Here is an 18,079-nt window from a genome sequence, read left to right as displayed (position 1 = left end):
ATGTTTAGGTCCAAGAATTAGTAAAGACGTTCATAAAGAACAGGATTTTGAAAAGCGATTTGGCATGTTTCATACAATGATGCATAAAAAAAACCTCAAAATCAACTTCTCTCTCTATTAGGGATGTTAAATTGAATTAATTGAATAGTCGATTAACCTCATGAATTCTTATTGGTTACCTGACTATTCTGTAGTCCCCAGGGATGGGGCCAGCAACCAGGGCGCTCCAGCCCCACTCCTGAGGAGTCTCCTGCCACTCCACACTGCTGCCTTGATGCAGAGGCAGCAGTGTGGGATACCAGGCATGGAGCTAGTCCACAAGGAGAGCGAGTTTAAAAACCAGTTCCCATTGCGGGCTGGCTGCCTTTTGCCCCTGCTGTTGCCTCTGATAATGGAGGCAGCTGACTGGGGGGAGAGGGGATGGGGCACAGGGAGTGGCGGGTCTGAGCTCCTAGACACAGCACAAGCCGGAACTGAGCAGGGCTGTCTGCCCATCTGGCTCCTAATACACTTTAAATCCAGAGTCACAGTAGGGGTAGGTCCCAGACTGGCTCGAGCGGTGGGGAGGGGTTTGAAATATGTGTAGTCTATAGAATTAACCTATAAGCTCTTGCTTATTGGTTAATCAACTATGCCATTACATCCCTACTCTCTATCCACATTTGAACAGTGTAGATCACAGCCTATCCCTACAGTTCTAAACAGCAAGTATAGCAAAGAACTGCAACAAAATTCCACTTCTGTTTTCACTTTTGTGCTGTAATGTGATAGCATAAGTTTGCCAGATGGGAACACAAAACAAATGCCATTTGACACTGTATTTAGACATCATCAAGAAACATATTTTTAATAGGTCCTTAATTTGATTTTAAGATTAAATCAAAAATTGAGAACAAAATTCTAGCTGCCAGTAAGATTTAACACTAAAAACTTGAGATCATACAGATTTCTTTTTGACTTACAGGAGATCAAGGGCAGGTTGGAAGAAGGCAAAATGAGCCTTATAATAGGAACCCAGTTGTAATGTCATTACACAGAGATGACAGTACTATACAGTTTTTTCTAAATCCCTACACTGATAAAAAGTGCTGTAAACAACAGCAACTTAAGCATCATCTTTAAGACTAGACCCCAGCTATGTGGGTGCCACCAACTACTCAGTTGGCTACAGGACATCTCAACCAATTTCCTCAACATCCCTCTGTCTCAGTTGCCTCACTGACCCAAAGGGAGAGATTTTCAAAGGCACTGACTTTCAGTGGGAGTTGGGCCCCTTCGAGTATGTCTACATGACGTGCTTATTTCGGAATAAGCTATTTTGGAATGATAACTCCCAAAATAACTATTTCAAAATAGCATGTCCACACTACAGAGAAGACTTGAAATTAGTCCAAGGCAGGCTCCCCTAACGTGGATGCGCTACCTCGATTTAGAATCCCAGGAAGTACCGGGGAGTAATTACTGTCGCCCTGGGGATGAGCTATTTCAAAATAGCAGCCGTGGAGCATCCATTCTACCACTATTTCAAAATAGGTGTTATTGCTCATGAAAAGAGTATATTGTTACAGAATAAGAAGCCTGTTATTTTGAAATGAAGGGCTTGCTGTGTGGATGCTCATCTTGTTATTTCAAAATGACACAAATTATTTCAAAATAATGCTGCAGTGTAGACATGCCCTAACTGACCTTTGTGCCTTTGAAAATATCCTCAAACTGTTAAGAGCTTCAGATGAGAAGTATTATTATAGCCAGTCAGTGGATTGGGCCGTTGATTAGCCCAGGAGTTTGAGGGTTTTCTGTTTTCCTCAGTACAGGCCTGATCCAACTGACGCCAATGAAAAGACACATGATTTCACTGGATTTGGAATCAGGCCTCACATACCTAATGACTTGACTAATACAATGTATTAAGCTTTGAAATTGTGGAAATGTACTTCTAATATGGGCCCACCCTATGAGAACATACAAGAGGGAATAACTGTGCACTGCTAGTGTTCACAGTCACCAAAGCCAGGAGCTGCATAGTTTAATGATTTCAGAGGGGTAGCCGAGTTTGTTGTTTTTTAAGTTTATCCTGTACAGACTAATGGTCTGGTAGCACTTTAAAGACTAACAAAACATGTAGATGGTATCATGAGCTTTCATGGGCACAGCCCACTTCTTCAGATGACTGGAGTGTTGGATGTCCAGAACCAAAATTAAAAGGGGGGGGGGGGGACAAAAAGAGGTAGTGGGCATATAAATATCAAAGGGAAAACTGAGTTGGTATGTAACAAGCAAAGCACCTACAGACTGGATAGTTAAAAGAAGCAGCTAAGGACCATTGGGGTGTGTCTCGACTACAGGGGTTTTTTTTGGGGGGGGAGGAAGTGGACTTTTTTTGGGGGGTGGGGAGAACTACCCATGTCTAGACTTCTGCTACATTCTTTCAAAATTAAATAGAAAGAACCCGGCGGTTTTTCTGACCACGGTAAGCCTTATTTTACAAGGAAGAACACCTTTTTTCGAAAGTGCTCTTTAAAAACAAAAAGGCGTTCTTGAATGCAAACAGAGCTTTTTCGAAAGAGAGCATCCAGACAGCCTGCGTGCTTTCAAAAACGCATCTTGCTTTTTCAAAAGGAGTAGTTTCAGTCTAGACGCTCTTTCGAAAAAGCCTTTTTCGAAAGATTTTAGATGAAAACCTCTTTTGAAAGAGGCTTGTAGTCTAGACATACCCTTAGTTAGCATTTAGAGAGGAAGAGTACTAACACCAGAATCTTTAGCTTCATTGAAAAGTTATTGGAAGTGCCATAAAGAGGAAACAAGACAACAGACACTTACCTGGTCAAGTTTGTTATAGAAATCTATATTTGCAGCACACAGGTACCTCCCGAGAAGTGTGGCATGGGTAGTAAAGATTGTGGCAACTGGAAGTTTCCTAAATCGAGAAAGGATGAGCCCAGCGCCTGCCTGCCATTCGTGAAAGTGGGCAATCAAGTTGGGTGTGTCATCAAACTGGCTGGAGAGCTGAAAACAACGTGAAAGAACACATGTTAAGTGCTCTGCCTCCTGCTTACCACTCCCTTCTCAGCAGTCCCCAAGCATCTGCTTACTGCTGAATGAGAAAATCCTACTGCATTCTACTTGACCATAGCCCTGATCAGTCAGCAGAGTTGGCTGGGTTGTGAAGTAAACAGTGCACCATGGTCCACCAGGGAGCTCTGAAAAATGCAGTCTTTTGTATTGTTCTTTATATTTTCTCTTTTGATGTATAGAACCCTAATTTGTTTATGAAAACCCAGAGAGTGATTCAGTGTTAATTGTTTAAAGCAGTGGTCCCCAACCTTTAGAGGCTCCCGGGCGCGGGGCCACTCACGCGCCGGGCGCCCATGGGGCGGGGCCGCGCGTCCAGGGGCATGCAAGGGACAGGGATGCCTTTGCACCCGGCGCCGGCATGTGCCCCTGGGCCGGGGCAGGGGCCGTCCGAGCGCCTTGTGCCGTGGGCCCGGGGCCGGCGCCGCCACCCGAGCCGCGCACCTGGGGCCAGCACCGGCGCTGCTCGAGCGCCGCGCGCCCGAGCGTGCCCCAGGGCTGGGGCCGCCCGAGCGCCACACACCTGGCACCGGTGCGTGCCGTGCGCCACACGCCGGGGGCGGGGCCGGCCCAGGTTGTCGGCGAGCGTGCACAAATGCCCCGGCGAGCGCCACGGCACCCGCGGGCACCGCGTTGGGGACCACTGGTTTAAAGGGAAGGCAGAACCCGGTAACTTTGCAAAGTAAGTTGCCCTGGGTTTTTGCCAACAGTCTGATTGCTGGCCATTGGTAGGAAAAATATGTGGTGTTAGTAAGAACACAGACCCAAGGGGAAACATGGGGGTGGAAATAACATGAATATAACACCATATTCCAGACATGTCTTTCCATGGAAAGCCTGCAGTTAAACTGTCCAATAGAGGTGAAAGTAAGCATGTAGGCCCAGGTGCGCAGCTCTGTGAAGAGCTGGCTGAGCTGTGGCAAAAGCCAGCAGGGAGCTATTTTAAGAGCTGGCAGGGGCCCTGGTTGCAATAGGACAATACCTGTAAGAAATGTTAAGTTATTTTCACTGCTGCCAATAGAACACTTTGAAATCAGAGACAAGATACAGCCATGAATTTGGATCACAGGAGTGAAATTTCTTACAATTGCAGTGAGGGGGTGGGGAGGGAAGGGGAGAAGATTTCATTTCTAGGGTTTTGGTATAATATCCAAGAGTGCAGTTACTGAGATTCCAAAATTGATTTGGATCCTGATCAGATCCAGGTTTGAATGAGGAGTGTTAAAGTGTGTTTAATCATGTACATTTCAGAAGTTACATGGTTACACGTGGGGGGCAGGCAGCTCCCCAGAAGCTGGTGTGCACTGCTTTTAAGCTGGCTCCCCATGCATACCAGGAGCCTGCGTGTAACCATGAAAGTTAACCAAGGAACCTGGGCTCATTGTTTAACAGTATTCACTGTTTAACTTTCACATCCATAGTTTGAAGTTACTGTTGTTGTAAAGTCTAGAACAGCACCTCTTTAAAGAACCAGGCAGTTAACGATCCAAAGATCAGTGCATCGTTGGCCTCTCTGTCATGAAAAGGGATTCCTATGTTGCATGCATCCCAGAATTCTCCTTTCCATCTGTCCAGATTCCAGGCTGCTGACCCTATGTCAAAGAGCATCACATATGGGCTGCCTTCTATCAGCCATCTTCCAAAAAATACCTATTAATGAGAAGTAGAGGTGTTAGCAGAAAAGGCCAGTTTCTCAAGGAGTTATCTAAAGTGAACTAGCAAATTTTGCATAGATACCAAAATTCACGAGTAGAAGCACAAGCATTTGGGAACGCCACAGGTATCCCTGTGCGCACAAAATGGATATTTGGGGTTTCTCTTTGCAACGTGTGGAGTAAAGCTAGTCCATTGTGGGGAGCGAAGGGAGAAGAGGAGTGAAGGATTCACCACCACATTTTTTCCAATTTTATTTTCTTATATTTTTACTGAAGTTTGAAAGATTTTTAAACTGCTCCATTGGTGGATAAATGGGAAGAGAAATGAGAGAACACTTTTGCTATCAAAATGGTATTTGTCATTCATATTTCAAAGTGACAAAACTTTCAATCATCCCTAGTGATGATCACATTTACCCAATTAAATAAAAGGTGCAGGCACTTGGCATTTTCCAGGATTGGAACCTGGGATCCATAACTGCCCCCTTTTTATTCATATCTTAATGGCATTTGAGGTGCAGTGTAATGGTGCAAAATATCTACGACCAGCCTTAGAATTCATTCTCATTTACTCTAAGACCTCCTCTATACAGTCAAGTTATACTGCTTAAATTAAACTGGGATGGTTAAGACCGTACAGCCCTCACTGTGGGTACGTCTAAACTAAGTTTTTTTTCAAAAGAGGATTTGCAAATTCCATGGGAATTTGCATATCTTCTTCCGATCTAATTTTTGAAAGAGGATCTGTTGAAAGTAAAAGTAGTCTGGAAGCATTTTTTTCGGGGGAAAAAAATCCTCTCGAAAAAACTGCGTAAACCTCATTTTTTTAAGGAAGAGCGTTTTTTTCTAAAAAGGGTTTTCCCCCCCGAAAAAACCGCTTCCAGACTACTTTCACTTTCAAAATATCCTCTTTCTAAAGTGAAATTGGAAGATATGCAAATTCCCATTGAATTTGCATATCCTCTTTCGAAAATAGATCATAGTTTAGACATGGCCTAAGTGCGAATGCACTCACAGTGATATTAAAATACGTGACAATAGCATAATTATTCCTGTACAGAAAAGGGGAATAAGATATCCCAGTATAAAAAGATACCTTATGCTGGTATAATTGTGTCCATCTCAGGGGCTGTACCAGTATAATCACCTGTCTAACCAAAACAGTTACGCCAGTACAAAAACTACAGAGGAGTCCTTATAGCCTCATCCTCATTACCTCGAAAGGCCCCATTACAACACTCTGACAGTGCAAAGTGGTTTCAAAGTGAGTCAATGTAATTTATGCCTACATTAAGACTTTAATGTAAATGAGGGTCCGGCCCTTCCGGTATTCTCTCCTTATATAAATTCCTGAGGGCCCTGATCAGTTTGACATACAGCACTGGAGCCTAGATATAGCGATTACTGGGATACTCCAACATACGAGAAACTACAATGTCATTATTAAAAGGCAAAAACTAAATTTGACATAACAGGAACACATTCATCAGTATGGTTTGTTTTGTGCTACTCCAGCAATACAAAGCAGAGGTAAACCTGGCATAACTGGCATGTTAAATTGGGTTTACAGCTATTTTGCATTTCAAGACAGGTCAAAGCATCAGGAGCACAGAAATGAATCTGGCCTCAAAGTTTGCAATTACTGTCCATTCAAAGAGAGCTTGCTAGATGGCAGAGGCATGTCTTTGTAAATCAGTAGTAGGTATATATTTAGAATCCTTGGTAAATCATTAACTTTATGAAAAGTTACACTAAAATCAGAAGCAGCAGCAACATTAGGAACATTACCCTAGACTTCTGTTTGAGAATTGCCAAATTCCTTACAAATATCAAATGTATTATAGCTTGATTTGACTCTGAAGATTTGGCTTTGCAAAAATGGCATAAAGGGGCTGCAAATCTATTGACTCTGGATGCTTTCAAGGTCAAGTTTGCAGAGTTTACAATCAAGGGATTTTTTTTCTTAGCTAACAGCTTTGCATACTCCACCTGGAATCTGAGAGGCAAATTTTTTTCCCTTGGAGCGTAAAGATTCTATAGGCCACGTTAGACCCTCTCCTATTCTTGTGCAACACCCTTGTTGTCAAGTGGTTCGCACAGATGTAACTGTTTGGAATTTAGTAAGCAGGTCTGCTGCTGATGCACTGGAAGGAAAAGAATCTACACCACCCGCGTGAAGGAAGTGAAGCAATATTATCTCTATTTTATGGCTGGAGAAACTGACACACAGATCTGCTGGAAGATATGTCCTGTGTATGCTCGGTCACATTTGTCTGAAGAGGGAATGGAACCCAGATCCACTAGCTCCCTGTTTTGTGCACTGATCACAAAACTATTTTCCTTTTCTTTTTTGGAAATAAAATTAATGCAACACATATTAAAATGAGGAGGAGGGAGCACCACACTATTTCCAGGGCTACACTGGCTTTAGAAAGCAGGTTCTGTCTCTCAGTTGCATATAAAAAAAATAAAAAAGTTATGTCTAGCTTTCAAATCTTCCATTGTGCTTGCTAGACAAGCAAGATCATAGTGTGGTGAAATGCTATTCCCTATTAGAGTTTATTCATCAGCAAGAGAAGGCCAAATGCAGTAAGAGAATTACACAACAGTTCAGTCAGCCTAAGGTCATATTATGTCTACTGAAATCTCACTGTATTTAGGGACTGGCAAAGTAAGTCATTAATCCAATTAAGTAGACTTGCAGATAAATGACTCTTAAAACATGTAATTGGATAAACTGGTTCTCTCTCAAAAATAACCTTTAATGAATTGACTTTGCTACTCTAACGCTGAGTTAATGGCTCTGAGCCTTTCCTTTTGGAACATTGACCAGGACTACAGTGTCAAGTGGAACGACAAGAGCATTAACCAAAACTGTAATCTCTTCAGCATCAGCTTAGTTGCCATAGAGAGCAGTGGCAGATCTCATTTACCTGACACCCCTGACCTTTCAATGTGTCCACTGCCTTCTTAATTGCTGGGTTTGGCGGCTCACACACCTCTACCTGAGTCTTCACGTTTTGCTCAAAATAGGGACCGATCAGAAAATAATTTTCACCCCATTCATCAGCAGTAATTTTGGCTTTTGTCTGGATCACAGTATAGATGCCACCAACTGTAAAAGAAAATAAATTAAAAAAGCATCAGGATGAGATGGGCATTTGGTACCAAATTCATTTCCAGGTCTACATCTTTCTGGTAGTGGTAGAAATGTAGCCGTGTTAGTCTGGTGCAGCTGAAACAAAAACACAGGACTGTGTAGCACTTTAAAGACTAACAAGATGGTTTAATAGGTGATGAGCTTTCGTGGGCCAGACCCACTTCCTCAGATTTTTGATCTGAGGAAGTGGGTCTGGCCCACAAAAGCTCATCACCTATTAAACCATCTTGTTAGTCTTTAAAGTGCTACACAGTCCTATTTTTTGTTTCATTTTTCTGGTAGTGTGGGTCAGGGACACTTCCAGTGTAATTACTTTTCATTTTCAAAATTCTGGGTGAAATCCTGGCCCTAGTGAAGTAAATGGGAGTAGGAGGGGGTTTGCCATTAACATCAATAGGCCCAGAATTTCATCCCCTATATTTAAAAATGGGATGCTATGACATGCAGTCCTCATGTGGTAATTAAGTTGTAATCCCATAGCACTTTGCCTAAGCATGGGAGAGTTAGCTAAATATCACTTGGGTTGTTATATAGGATCTCTCTAAAGTTCTACGTGGATACAGTATAATTTTCACTCAACTGTTATCTGCTAGATTCTATTTTTGAATGTCATGCCCACTAATGTGGAATCAGCGCATTGTGCTTATTCTCAGACTTTTGTCTAGCTCGCCCTTATCTAGATAAAGGACACAATAAAAATCTGGGATCTGTACATCCCTGGAAATTTCAGATTGGCCCCCAAGGCACAGAATTTGAATCTTCCATTCATATATTTTCTATTGCCTAATCTAGTATTTGCAGATAGGGGACAGGTAAGCTTTTTGCTTTGGCAGTTGTCATTTTAAAAACTAATTCCTTGTGATGTAGCTGCCTTCCACATTGGGAATTTGACTGGCAACCTCCAATTTATTACTCACAAGCCACTGGAAAGCATCAGGCAGTAATGATTTCTAGCTGATACTGATCCGAGTTGGATTTGAAGTAATGTCTTTTAAAAAAAGGCACTGTATTCCATCATAACTCTTTCACCGATATCAATGTCTACAACATCTTTCACTGGTTGGTATATTATACATTACATAAACAAGTAACATGCTAACCAAATAGAACAGAATATCCCATTCGCAAATAAATAACTTAGTTAACAGATCACTAGAATGAAAAAAATGAAACAGGTATGCACATATTTTAGGGAGGGAATTCCACAATACCAGGACAAGGTGATCAAAAGTACTGTGTTTAGATGCAGCATATGGAAAGGAAAGTGGAAGAAGATAGGAGTCAAAGTCTAGGTATAAAATACAAGCAAGAGACCAAATACACCATTACATCAGTCTAATCTTACACTGGCATAACTCCACTGAGTTAGTTAAATGGAAGTAATTCAACAGTGACTAAAGCCCAAAGATCATTATGAAGGCCAAATTCTGTGACTTTTTCTAGATAATAAGGGCCAGATTTTTGAAAGGGTACTTTGCTAATCTGACCCTTCATGCCTTCATTTATTATGAAGCCAATGGGAGCTGAGTTGCTTAGCTCTTTGAAGGATTAGGTCCATGATTCATTAACATGAATCAGCTGACATCTGCAGCAAACATTTTGCCAAATCTGATTTCCCCATCAGTACTGTGGAATTGAACAGCAGGCTACCGTTTTAAAATTGTGCCCTATAAAATGCATGTGCAGCTGATGGGCACACGAACAGGCCTTTACACATGCAAATCTATCTATTGTGAACTTCAAGACTGAAAGCAAGCTCTACTGTGTTATCAGTGAAGGCAATTAACCACTACAACAATTTACACTGCAGAAGTTGGATATTTCTAAAAGTTCTGCTCAAGTAACTGTTTTGGGCAAGTGGCCTATGCTATACAGGAGAGCAGACTAGATGATCATTGTGGTTCCCTCTGGCCTTGGAATCTATGGAAAAAGTATAACAATTATCTAGTTTGCATTTATAAGTTTTATGCGCCTATTTTAAAGTTAGCCCCTCCATTACAATCCTGTTCTTTTAAATAAATAGTCCACCTTGTGAGAACAAACAAGGAAACAGCGGAAGGACAGAAGATTCATAGAATCATAAATTTAAAAAACTTCCATCACCCATATCATTTTAAGTCTTACAATAAAAACAATGCAGCTAAAATTCCATAATATACATAATTATTAAAACAGATCAAAATGCAAATAAAAGTTTTTGCTCCATATTCAAAACTGTCTCAGTGGGGGGAAAAAACAAATCTATAGCTCACATGGTAAAGCTGCAGAAATAAAGATACAACCAGCCCCCATTTTTCCCTTACAGGTTACTGGGACCATAAACATAAGAAGCAATCCTGTAGCGAGTGGTCTATACAATGATTATTTAATATGCATCAGGATTTGTATCCTGTGTGGTGACACTATCACAGACTGTGTTCCTCACTTTGCAAGCTGAGAGAGTGCGTGAGAGAGAATTTTTAACTCGTCTACACACAGGAGTTGCATCTCTTAACTATAACGATGTAGTTAAAGCAGTACAAATCCCAACTGTAGATACAGTTGTACTGTTGTAACCTGTGCTTATGGTGATATGCTTATTCCTGTAAGGGTATGGGAATAAGTTATATTGTTTTAAGGCAGTGGTTGGCAAAGTTGCAGGTCGTGACCTACTACTGGTTGCAGAATGTCAGGCACCAAGTCACCTTGCTGTAGGGCAGGGATGAGCAGGGGCGGACTGGCAATCAAAATGGGCCCAGGAAATGGGTTGAGAATGGCCCTCCCCATGATGTCACCCCTGTGTGTCCCTTCCCCAGGAGCGGCTTGCCGTGTTTATCCCCCTCCTCCTCCAGCAGCCACCAGCCGGCCTGTAAGGGGGTCACGGGTCCCCATGCCCTTGCCTGGAACGTCTTCTGGACCATCTCTTTACTCTTGCCCTCCCTCCAGGGCCCCAACCTGGTCAGACCAGCAGGGACGGGACCCCTCTTTAGGGCTTCTGGATACCCCTGGCATTAACGGCCACTTGCGCCAACCGTGACGGGGAATCCGGGTTCAATCGGGCGGGGGGGGGGGTCCTCAGTGGGAAAGGGAGGCTCGGGCCCTCCCTCTCTCCGAGCCTCACCCCAGGACCCTAAGGATACAGGGACCCTTTGTCCCTGTCCTGACTGGTGGGGCTGCAGCCCTCAACTTGCCAGTCCGCAGGCCTCTGTTTCCGGCCCCGTCCTGGACTACTTCCTTTCACTCCATTTCCTCCTCCTGGCATCTTACCGACGGGTCTTCCTCTCAGCCCCTCCCCGAGTCCCTGGTTCCTGGCTCGCTCCTCTCCTGTTCACCTTCCTCCTTCCCTCCCCCCACTGTGCACTGGCGGTACCCTTTTGAAGGGCCCGCTTTCTCCTCTCCTCACCCCACCCCTCGCAGTGGTGTCCGGGCATTGCGTCATGCCCTGGTCCTCCCCTTAACGTGGCATCCGGATGTTTCCTCATGTCCAGCCTGCCCCCTGTGGCAGCGTTCAGGCACACCCACCCCGCCCCCTTTACTCCCGGCCACGGTGGACACTGCTTGCTCCAGCGCGTCCCCCGCTTCTTGCTGCCAGGCCACCAGTTGCGGCCCTGGCTTCATGTCCACGCTGGTCCGGCCGCGAGTGCGGGGCCGTATCACCCCATCACACAGCCCTTCAGACGACAGCCCACCGGGAAATTCCCGGTATCCTGCCAGGCAAGTCTGCCCCTGGGGGTGAGAAACCGTCTCTGGGTTGAGGGCCTCTCATCCACAGAAAAATTAGTCGGGGGCTGGACATAAGTGAGAAGCGGAAAAAAATCCTCACTGTGGCCCCCAACTGAGAAGGAGAAAGACACTCCCTACATTCCCCTTGCCCACCAGAACCTAGGGGGGCCCAGGCTAGTAGATTGCGTGTGCTACATCCCCGGGGGAGGGAGGGGAATCAGGGAGGCTGGAGCGCCAGCGTGGGCTTCCCAACGATGGGGGGGGCCCTGAGCCTCAAGAGCCGGATCCAGGCAAGCAGAGAGCCACATCCAGCCCATGGGCCTAAGATTCCCTACCCCTACTGTAGGGTGACCAGTGGAGATGCTAAGGCAGGGTTCCTGCCCATCCTGGCACTGCAGACTGCACAGTGCCCTAGATGTGGCCAGCAGCTGGCCTGGCTCCTAGGGGGGGAAGGCCCCAAGGCCCATTGCATTGCTTCCACCCTAAGCACTGACTCCACACTCCCACTGACCAATTCCCAGCCAATGGGAAGTGCCATATGGAGCCGCTTTCGTGCCTCTCCCTAAGAGCCTGACCTGCTGCTGGATGCTTCTAGGGATGCTGTGGAGTTCATGATGCCAGGACAGGCAGGAAACTTGTCTTCAAACCCCCACTGTGCCGCTGACAAGGAGCCACCAGAGGCAAGCCCATGTCCCAGTCCTCTGCCCCAGCCCTGAGCCTGTCTTGCACCCCATAGCCCTTATTCCCTGCTCCATCCCAGAGCCCACATCCCACCCCATGTCCCAGTTCAGAGCCTGCTCCCACACCCCGGAGCCCACACTCTAGCCAAAAGATAAAATGATATTGGATTGTAGGCATCAACAATATTATTTTTCAACTGGGTCCTGAGAAAGAAAGTTTGAAAAACCCTGTTCTAAGGCACCTTTTTGCCAGTATAACTGGCTCCATTCAGGGAGTTGTACTGGTGTAACTATTTGATTTAAAAAGGTTGTAACCATAACACAAAATAGTCACACCTGTGCAAAACCTGTGTCTAGGGTAGGCCCAAGGGACTGACTCACCCACCATTGACTACAGGCAGTCCCCGAGTTACGCGGATCCGACTTATGTCGGATCCGTAGTTACGAACGGGGATTCTCGCCCCGGAGAACTAGAGCAGCGGGACGCCTGGTCTCGCCGCCCCCCTTCTCCGGGGCGAGAAAAGCTGCTCCCCGTCTCCCTGGTCTGCTGGCGGAGCCAGCAGACCAGGGAGACGGGAGCAAAGCGGCGGAGCACCGGGGGCCGGACTGATTTTCCTGTGGGACAGCAGCCCCTGGCCCAAAAATGGTTCTCCACCCCTGCTTCATAAAAACAATGAAGGGAGAAATGGGAACAAATTTTGCAAAATTTGGATCTGAATCTCAAGTTCCCCCAAAGTTCAAAAGTGTTTTGACAGTTTTGGTCTGGCTCATTATAGAGATGGCAGACTAGCTGCCAATTTTGAATGCATGTTTGTTTTTAGATTCAGACATCCACTGAAGCTTAGTGTGGTTCAGAACTACAATTTGAACTGTGGGATTTGGGGCAGTCTCTAGTTTAAGAGGTCATCTACCCTAAAGTTGCCCTCTGTTGATAGCATATAAACTGATGTACAAAGTTCATATTTATACCCAGCGTGTGCTAAAAATCAATGTCCCACCATTCTCCCGAAAACATTTTGTTACGCACATTGGTATTAGTCTAATAGCCCTCCCACTGACAATTTAAGCCAAATTCACTGACCTATTGATGTGATAGGTATCTTTCTGTTTTGATATTAACCGTCGCTAAATAATGATGGCAGAGAGAACTGGAACTTACTTTCTTCTTTATTTTATTCTCTCATCTCTTCCTTTTTTCAGTTCTTTTATTTATTTTCTTTACTTCTTTTTAAACAACTGCTGTATCAACTGTCTGTTTCTGTGTGTGCTTCAGAGCAGATGTAAAAATATGCCAAGAAAAATTTTCAACAAAAATAAAATTATTCCATTCAAAATTTTTAGTCAAAACTGAATAATTTTGAAATTTATTTCAATGCAGAACAAACCACCACTCACTTTTCTTCTTGCTTTTTTTTTTTTTTTAAGCCACAACTCCTCCCTGCCCTTTTCCAAATAGAGTAATAATGGGAAAATAAATATGCGAATGAAAAAGGAATAAAACCTCACTTTTTTTTAATTAAAGGGAAATGAGAGAAAGTGGGGTTTTCCCACTTAAAAAAAGTGAAATAATTTGTTGAGAAATCTCTTAAAATATGAAAACAGATTTTATTTAGTGAGAAAGTATTTATTTCATGGAAGAGACATTTTTGTCAAAAAAAAAAAAATGCTGACCAATTGTAGTTTTCCTTTCCCTCCAGTGTATCATTCTCCTTCTCTTTTCTACATGTTGTGCTCTTCCCATTCTATTTTTAAACACCTAGGCTATGTCTACACTGGCGCGATCTTGCGCCAGAGCTATGCAAATGAGGCTAAGCATGGAATATTGCCGAGCCTCATTTGCATATCTAATGAGCCACCATTTTGCGGAAGAGGCTCTTGCGCAAGAAGGAGCTGTCTACACTGCCCCCTTCTTGAGCAAGAACAACCCTCTTGCACAATGCCATTATTCCTGAAAATAATCAGCATAGCGGCATTGCTCAAGAGGGTTTTTCTTGCGCAAGAGGCGGCAAAAATGGTGGCTCATTAGATATGCAAATGAGGCTCGGCAATATTTCACACTTAGCCTCATTTGCATTACACTGGCGCGATCTTGCGCCAGACCTGACATAGCCCTAACGATTTCTCAGATACTCATGCATACTTAAATAAATAGGTACATAAACTACACACATACTATGTACCCACCGCTCATTCACTTGACCCCTGCATCTCCCAAAACTAATAAAACTCCCATCCCTGCTGGTGAGAGGAAAGAAAGAACCGCAGAGGAACAGCTGTTGAAAAGAAGAGGGCCAGAGAGATGGGAAGAAGTGATGCACGGGGGAGGTGAGCTGAGGTGAGGTAGATATTGAAGCTGGCATTTGGGTGGAGGTGTTAGCAGTGGCATTTCCAGGCAGCTTTGCATTATAAGCTTGAATGAACAGTGTTCCAGGTAGGGATGTGAACAACTAGCTGACCAGTTGCTCCCTGCCCCCTTGCTGCCTCTATCAGAAAGAGGCAGCGAGGGGTTCAAAGAGGCAGAACCATGTGGAGTCCAGAGTCAGCTAGAGACTCCCCTGCTGACCCGGGCTTTGTGCAGCACTGCCGCTTTGAAATGCCACCGGGCGCACGCTGGCTCCGCATTCCTGCAGCACTTGCACCTTGTGTTGTTGCTACACTCCAAAGGCGAAGGCACCCTTATCGACTAGTTCAATAGTCAATGCAAATTGCATCAACTATTAGATAAGTCCATTAATCTAAATTTAACATCCCTAGTTCCAGGAGCACTGTAATGGGCCTGAATACTGAGCGAGTAGATGTATATTTATGTGATACAGAACTGGTCACCTGCCTGGAGTATTTTTTAAAACATTGCTCCCCTTTCTATCTTGATTTATACGATAGATTGAATCATACAGACAATATGTAAATATTAATCAAAATGCCTCAGTAAGTATAGTTAGCTGCAAAAAAGTCATTAGAAACTCTCAAAAGTAATGGAAGCTTCACTAATCCATGCTAATGACTATGGCAAGCAGCACAATGTGTCCGTTTTGTGCAAAAAGGAGTCTTTGCGCAAAACAGACACATTAACACTGCTTGGTTTTGTGCAAAAACCCTTGTGCAAAAACAGCTCAGAATAGATTATGCAAATGAAGCACGACAAAATGCTAATCAGCGCTTCATTTGCATTGCCTCTTCTGGCAAAAGCCGTAGTATAGACAAAGCCTCAGAGTGTTGTTACTGGGCATTAGCTTAAATGAAAACGAGACCCAAAGTTATCCTAGCTTATGTCTCTTCCTCCAGTCCTTTACCCCCAGCCAGGAAGGAATCCATCAATATTTAAATCTTAGGGCTTATAAGGGGCACGTATTTAGCCTAGTATTCTGTTCTTTCTTGTGCAAAGGAAGAAACTATATTTTTTCCTATGTCCTAACATTGCTTAGGCCTGTTTACCTATGACTCTAAAGTGCTCCCCACCCTTGCCCTGGGAGACATACAGCACCAGAGATTTCTCTAAGAACTACTGCTGTTTAGAAGAGTGAGGTCAGGCTATCAGGAAACATTATCAAAGTACATGACTTGGATGGCCCAAACAGACAGGCAAAATATCCATTACCTGAAGGAACCAAACCTACAAAGACTTTGCAAAAAACATGTGTTTAACTATATAAATAATAATTTGAACAAGCACTTCAAACCACAATGAGTTAACAGACAGTTTGTGAGAAGGCTCTGATGTAAGGTACTGTTTGCTATGGCTAATTCAATCAGTTCTAAGGTTCAGGTTGACAAAGGATCAGTTTGTTACTTGGTGCAACTGTTAACAAATTGTGTTCCAATTTGCGGAGCTCCAAATAATTTATCTGGGCTGTATCAGTAGAGTAGATCCATGTAGCTTCCCTGAGGTCAGTTGAGCTACTTCATTATGAATATGGCCTTTGGTATTGCTTTGTAAATGCACAGAAAAAATTTACACTGAAGAATTATTTTATACATTATACAGAACCCTTTAATTTAGCCAGATTTCTGCTGCCATCTACCTGCCAATTGCTTGCCACACACATTGGTAAAAGTAAGCACTATGCTCCAGGTAGAATGTTAGCCTTAAGACTATCTGTTCTTCTTCTAGGGTTCAGATGTTACTGATAATTACAATCTATTCCTCAACTAATCTTCTCTTTATTTACCACCCAGACAGCAAGATACACAATGTCAATCATTGACTTCTAGTAACTCATTTAGGCAGCAACTTTAGTGCCTTTTCCCCTTTGCTGAAGTAGAACAGAAATATAAAGCACTTCACATCTGAAGTGACTGAGAGAATTCATAGTAGCTAGAGCAATGTGCAGAGTTCAAACATGATCATGTGCACAAATCGTGAATGCTCGCGTGCAATATCTGCCTTTAGACATGCTTGTAAATATTTGGCTAGATTTTTTTAACTGGTGTAAATCAATGCAGCCCCATTGACTTCTGATCTCTACTCCTGACTTTAGTGGAATGATATTAATTTATACCAATTGAGAATCTGACCTTTCATTCTGCAAGGGAAAGCTGAAGAAAAATTATTGCACTTAAATATATTTGTGGTCTTATAAATACTTCTCTTCATGCTTTGCATTTGCAGAGATTTTCCATTGGTTAAAAAAAATAAGTCTCACGTACATGTACATCATTGTAATATAAACACAGTAACATCCATAAGTCTACACACACCTATACACAGCACTTACACACACATTTTTGTGGTGGGTACACAAACTGTACACAGAAAAATATGAATAGATGGGTTACACACATGCATTATGAACAAGCACACACAGATGTAGCACATATACAATCACACAAGTTTCCATGCTCATGCAGACTGACACACTTCTTTCAATACAATTCCTAAATGCTATCTGAATATAACATCTAGCTGCATTTACAAAGCATTCATTTCCACAGTTCTCACTTATTTACATTTGCATCCATTCCTCTGTCCCTCCCCACATACACACTCCCCCCAAACAATCATATTAATATGTAAAGTGCTGTACAGACCTTTATTGGTAACTTCCCAAGCCACTTCAAAGAGCAATAAATCCTCCACTGGCAGGTCTTCATCTTCCCACTGAGGAAGCCCATTAAGAGAGGTCACAGACAGTGATCTAACCAGAGTCATTTTGTTTAGCTCTTTCAATGCAGGCTACAACCTTTATTAAATTTATAGTTTTTTTGTTTCTCAGTTTGGTTTTGATTGGCCCAAATTGCCTGAGAGCCGGACTTGCCTGAGCAAATTTACTCCACTAGCTGGGAGCTAATGGGTTTAAACTGTCTGACTACGAGTCTTAAACTGGCTCAGTGAAATCCCATGGACATGCTAGGCAGCTGCTAGCAGAAATAGGAATTCAAAGCTGATCCAAGCAGGTCTTGGCTGTTCTGGGGAGCAGGCCTCTCAGTCAGAGGGAAATGAAGAGCAGCATCGGGTTTTTCAGTCACAGCTTTCAATATCCACCAGACTCAGGAGTAAGTGAAACTCATCAGCACTTTCCTGAGTGAACTCCCCTAGGGGAAAAATCTGTAAATTTGCCACCTGAGTTGAGCCCTGCCCCTTAACGGCTCCCACCAGGGCCCACCCCTTCATGTTACAGTTCACTGATCTTTCTGTCTGTCATGCACCTGACCAACATGATATCTAAGTACTTCCATGGATTCAGTCTCAGGGCTTTCAGATTTAAAGATTTTTTTTTTCAGCGCACTTGAGAAAATTTTTTGGATATTAACTAAGTTTGACAAATCCATAAATATTTGCTCACCTCCTTTACTAGCCTCAGTTACCTCAC

General features: G+C 43.5%; 1 protein-coding gene across 1 annotated transcript in view; it reads right to left on the bottom strand.

Moving 5' to 3' along the window:
• The window catches only part of GYS2 (glycogen synthase 2), a 63,189-nt gene extending 45,335 nt beyond the window's left edge, over window positions 1-17,854 (bottom strand). The window contains exons 1-4 of the mRNA XM_006127656.4: window positions 17,298-17,854; window positions 7,661-7,842; window positions 4,531-4,722; window positions 2,821-3,006 (exon numbers count right to left, since the gene is read on the bottom strand). Of these exons, the coding sequence (XP_006127718.1) occupies window positions 2,821-3,006; window positions 4,531-4,722; window positions 7,661-7,842; window positions 17,298-17,418 (681 nt within the window). The 5' untranslated portion in view covers window positions 17,419-17,854. The remainder of the gene's footprint in view (window positions 1-2,820; window positions 3,007-4,530; window positions 4,723-7,660; window positions 7,843-17,297) is intronic.
• Window positions 17,855-18,079: the final 225 nt, after the last annotated feature.

Source organism: Pelodiscus sinensis, chromosome 1, assembly GCF_049634645.1.
Source record: "Pelodiscus sinensis isolate JC-2024 chromosome 1, ASM4963464v1, whole genome shotgun sequence".
Lineage (NCBI taxonomy): Eukaryota > Metazoa > Chordata > Testudines > Trionychidae > Pelodiscus > Pelodiscus sinensis.
The sequence above is the reverse complement of the archived record's forward strand: the minus strand, read 5'-3'. Positions and strand labels throughout refer to the sequence as shown.